The sequence below is a fragment of the Austrofundulus limnaeus genome, unplaced genomic scaffold (assembly GCF_001266775.1).
Source record: "Austrofundulus limnaeus strain Quisiro unplaced genomic scaffold, Austrofundulus_limnaeus-1.0 Scaffold134, whole genome shotgun sequence".
NCBI lineage: Eukaryota > Metazoa > Chordata > Actinopteri > Cyprinodontiformes > Rivulidae > Austrofundulus > Austrofundulus limnaeus.
The window spans coordinates 267,695-271,090 of NW_013952536.1; the positions used below are offsets into that span (position 1 = coordinate 267,695).

The 3,396-nt window shown below is 40.6% G+C and overlaps 1 protein-coding gene across 1 annotated transcript in view; it reads left to right on the plus strand.

Annotated features, from left to right (window-relative positions):
• Positions 1–2,591, plus strand: part of ctnnbip1 (catenin, beta interacting protein 1) — a 17,780-nt gene extending 15,189 nt beyond the window's left edge. Inside the window, exon 4 of the mRNA XM_014015760.1 lies at positions 2,105–2,591. Coding sequence (XP_013871214.1) covers positions 2,105–2,163 — 59 coding nt within the window. The 3' untranslated portion in view covers positions 2,164–2,591. The remainder of the gene's footprint in view (positions 1–2,104) is intronic.
• Positions 2,592–3,396: the final 805 nt, after the last annotated feature.

The following is a 3,396-nucleotide window of genomic DNA, read 5'->3' on the forward strand; positions in this document are numbered from 1 at the left end:
CTTAACAATAGCCTCTACCTCAAGAGGTAGAGGAGCCAAGTGGCTGGCTCACTGCTGCCAACTAGTGGTCAGAGGCTGAACTACAACATAAAAATGAACGACTGGCAGGAAAGTTGACATTTTAAACCTAAAAAAAAAAATCGATACAGGGCTTTAGAATATCAATACAGTATCAGGAAAAGAAATATTGCGATATTTCAGTGTATCAATATTTTCTTACACCCCTATTCAATAATCATGTGTTCACCCATGGGAAGAAGCATCCTCCTCCCCAACATTAATTGATTTTACAAAGCTCCAACCTACCCCAAATTCAGCGATGACAGCTTTAAGTATTTTTCATCGAGTAATTTTAAAACAACAGCAATTTATACATTTATCAAATGTTTCATGTTGGGTCTACGTTTTCCAAAACAAGCTCCCTTTGTGTTAAACGCATGTGAATTCTCTGGCCTGCCTTCATATCTCCAATAATTAAATCCAACAAGCACTTCAAAGTTGCTGTGAAAAGCATATTGGGCATGGATACGGTGCTGACAGCTGAGACTCAGAAAGCGGCTAACATCCCGGCCCTCTGTGCTCCACAGTAGCCAAAGGTTGAAAACTCAAAATCAGAGCTGTAATCCTTACAACATGTACAATAAAAATACAAATCACAAATAAAATGAAAAGCGGCAGAAAAAAGAAAAAAATCTTATAGTATCTGCTCCTTTTTCTTCTCAAAAATAAATTGTAAACAATGATCTAAAAACAAAAACTAAAAAAAAACAACTTCAAATCCTTGTTGAACAACATTTCATATGAATACACATTATATTGTTTCATATTTCTTTAACAAAGTGACTTTTATCATTCTCGTAAACATAAATATTGATCTGGCATTTTTTGACATCACGCTCCAGATTGTTCCCTAGTCTTATTCCTTGTATCGAAGTACACCGCTCCCTCAAACTAGTTCGAAATCCAGGTTTCACAAACATCTCCACCCTTTTCAGTTTATAACAACTTTCTCTCAACAAAATTGAATAGGTTGTTTAAAGGTAATATACATTTGGGAGCCTTATACATAACCTGTAAAATGTTATAATCAGCCAACTGATAAAATAATATATTTGATGGGTAACTGTAGTGTTTTCTAGCAATAATTCTTACAGTTGTATTTCTCAGTGAGGTTAATATTATCTGTAACCCTGTATTGTGTAGTCACTGATAGTCGTCCTCCTCACATCCTCAGCTGCCACTGCAGAAGAGGTTTGAATGGCACCGAAGCTTCAGATCAGAGTTTTATCATGACAGAGCAGGATGCTGCTGTCAGCAGGCCACTCAGTGTTACCGTGTCTCCTGTCAGGGCTCTGTGACGGCAGCCAGAAGCTTTTTTTTTTTTCCAACTGGCGAAGTCTTCAAGAGACGAAGTTACCTGCATCCACAAAAATGCATTTTCAGAACTGGGTCTTCCCTCCTTGGCTCATATTTAGAACAGACTGGATGGGATACAGGAGAAAACGTGGCTTCTTTCGTACCTTGAACTAGAATTTTAGCATGATCCAATAAGAAAACAGCTGAAAGCAGACTGTATCCAGGAACTGGACTGGAGTGAAAAGAAGAGTGGTGTGTATTCAGATGCACCATCACTGGCTTTGAGTGGTTTCATTTGAAAAGACTTTAAAAGTCTACTTCTTCAATCATACAGGTCTGTGGGGCCCAGCAGAATTTTGCATACATTTATCTGACAGATAATTACCCCTGACTGTTCACAAATGTGTCAATTGGGCCAGTCACATCCTGCAACGAGTCCACAGCCTCTGTTTTAACAAAAACAAGTCATCTTGGGCCTGGCTTGAAAGGATTTTGTGATGAGAGCTTTTGTCACTTCTGTTTTCCTGTCATTTAATTTAATCTCTCTGCAGCACGTTCAAAGACATTTTATTTCATAAAATAACGGGAGAGGGTATTAGGCATTAAATCTGTTTTTGCTGAGAGTGAAATCATAAATCGATGTGTTTTAAAGGAAACGCTCCAGTGTGGTCCGATCCATAGTTATGATGGTTTTTGCTCCGCTGTTGGAGAAATAAACACATTTCTTCATTCTCCTCTTGCATCCTAGGTGCAGAGGATGTGGTGATGGCGTTCTCCCGGTCAGAGACGGAGGATCGGCGACAGTGACCTTGGCCCCGCCCCGCCCCCACGCCCGTTACCCCGCCCTGCACGTGATCCACAACAACACACAACTGCACAAACACAACACTGATGAGCTCAGGAGACAAGGGGCGTCTGGAAGAGGCAGACGGGGGGGAGGGAAGATGCAGCCGATGCTGCCTCGCCCTCCGCTCAGACCTTCTCCACCTCGCCCCGTCCTCACACACGTCGACACGCCATTACCTGAAAGATGCACTTGAGTGGGTCACTGTGGGCAGAAGCCTTGGCAATAAGGCAATCTGTGAAAACAGTCAAATTGTGTAAATTACTTTTTTGTTTCATTTCATTTGGCAGCGGTGGAGATGTTGGGCAGTGTTTTACCTTTGCCAGAGCTGACGAATCGACACACCTAACTGCTGGAAAATAAAGATTTTAAATAATCTGCTTTAATCACATCTAAGCTGAAGCTTTCGGTTTAGCTGTTATACTCATAAAAACATTCAAGGAAGTGCTTCAACAATCTTCCACAGAAATTTAGAAACACAGATATTAACTGCTATGTCTACGCTCTCACTTCAGCTACTATAAGACTCCCTGTTTAGATGTCAAGAGCAGTAAAAAAAACTTTAAAGGATGGGTTAATGTAATGTTGCTTTATCTCATTTTGTCCCCAGGGTGTGAAAGCTGGTGTATAATGACCCTAAAGTATAGTATGCCCCGTTGCTGCATCCTGTTACAATAAAACTGAGTGCTGCCTATAAAACCAGATCATTTTAGAAATGTTATTTAAAATCTCTCCATATTAGATTGCGGCCTGTTTATGTGGCTCAGCTGCAGATACAGAAACGTGGACGCGTCAATCTCTAAAATTCACCCGCTGCTCTTTTGCTTCAGTATAAAACTACAGTGTTGTCACGGGCGTCAAAAGCTGCCAACCGCTGCTCGTTTTCCTCAATCATCAGGAAAATAGAACAAAAGCAAAGCAGTTACATTTGACTGAATCAGCAGTTTCACGTTACGATTTAACTCCTGATTCTTGTAATGTTTTGACAAGCTGATTGATGTTGGAATGAAAACTTTGCAACACGCCTGGAATTAATCTCTCGTGTTTAGTTCAGAGTGCTAGGCAACAAAGCCTCCCAGAAAAATCAATCATATTTATAAATGGGAACTGTGTGAAGGTTGAGGATTTGTTTTGTTTGTTTGTTTTTGTGTGCGTGTGTGTGTGTGTGTGTGTGTGTGTGTGTGTGTGTGTGTGTG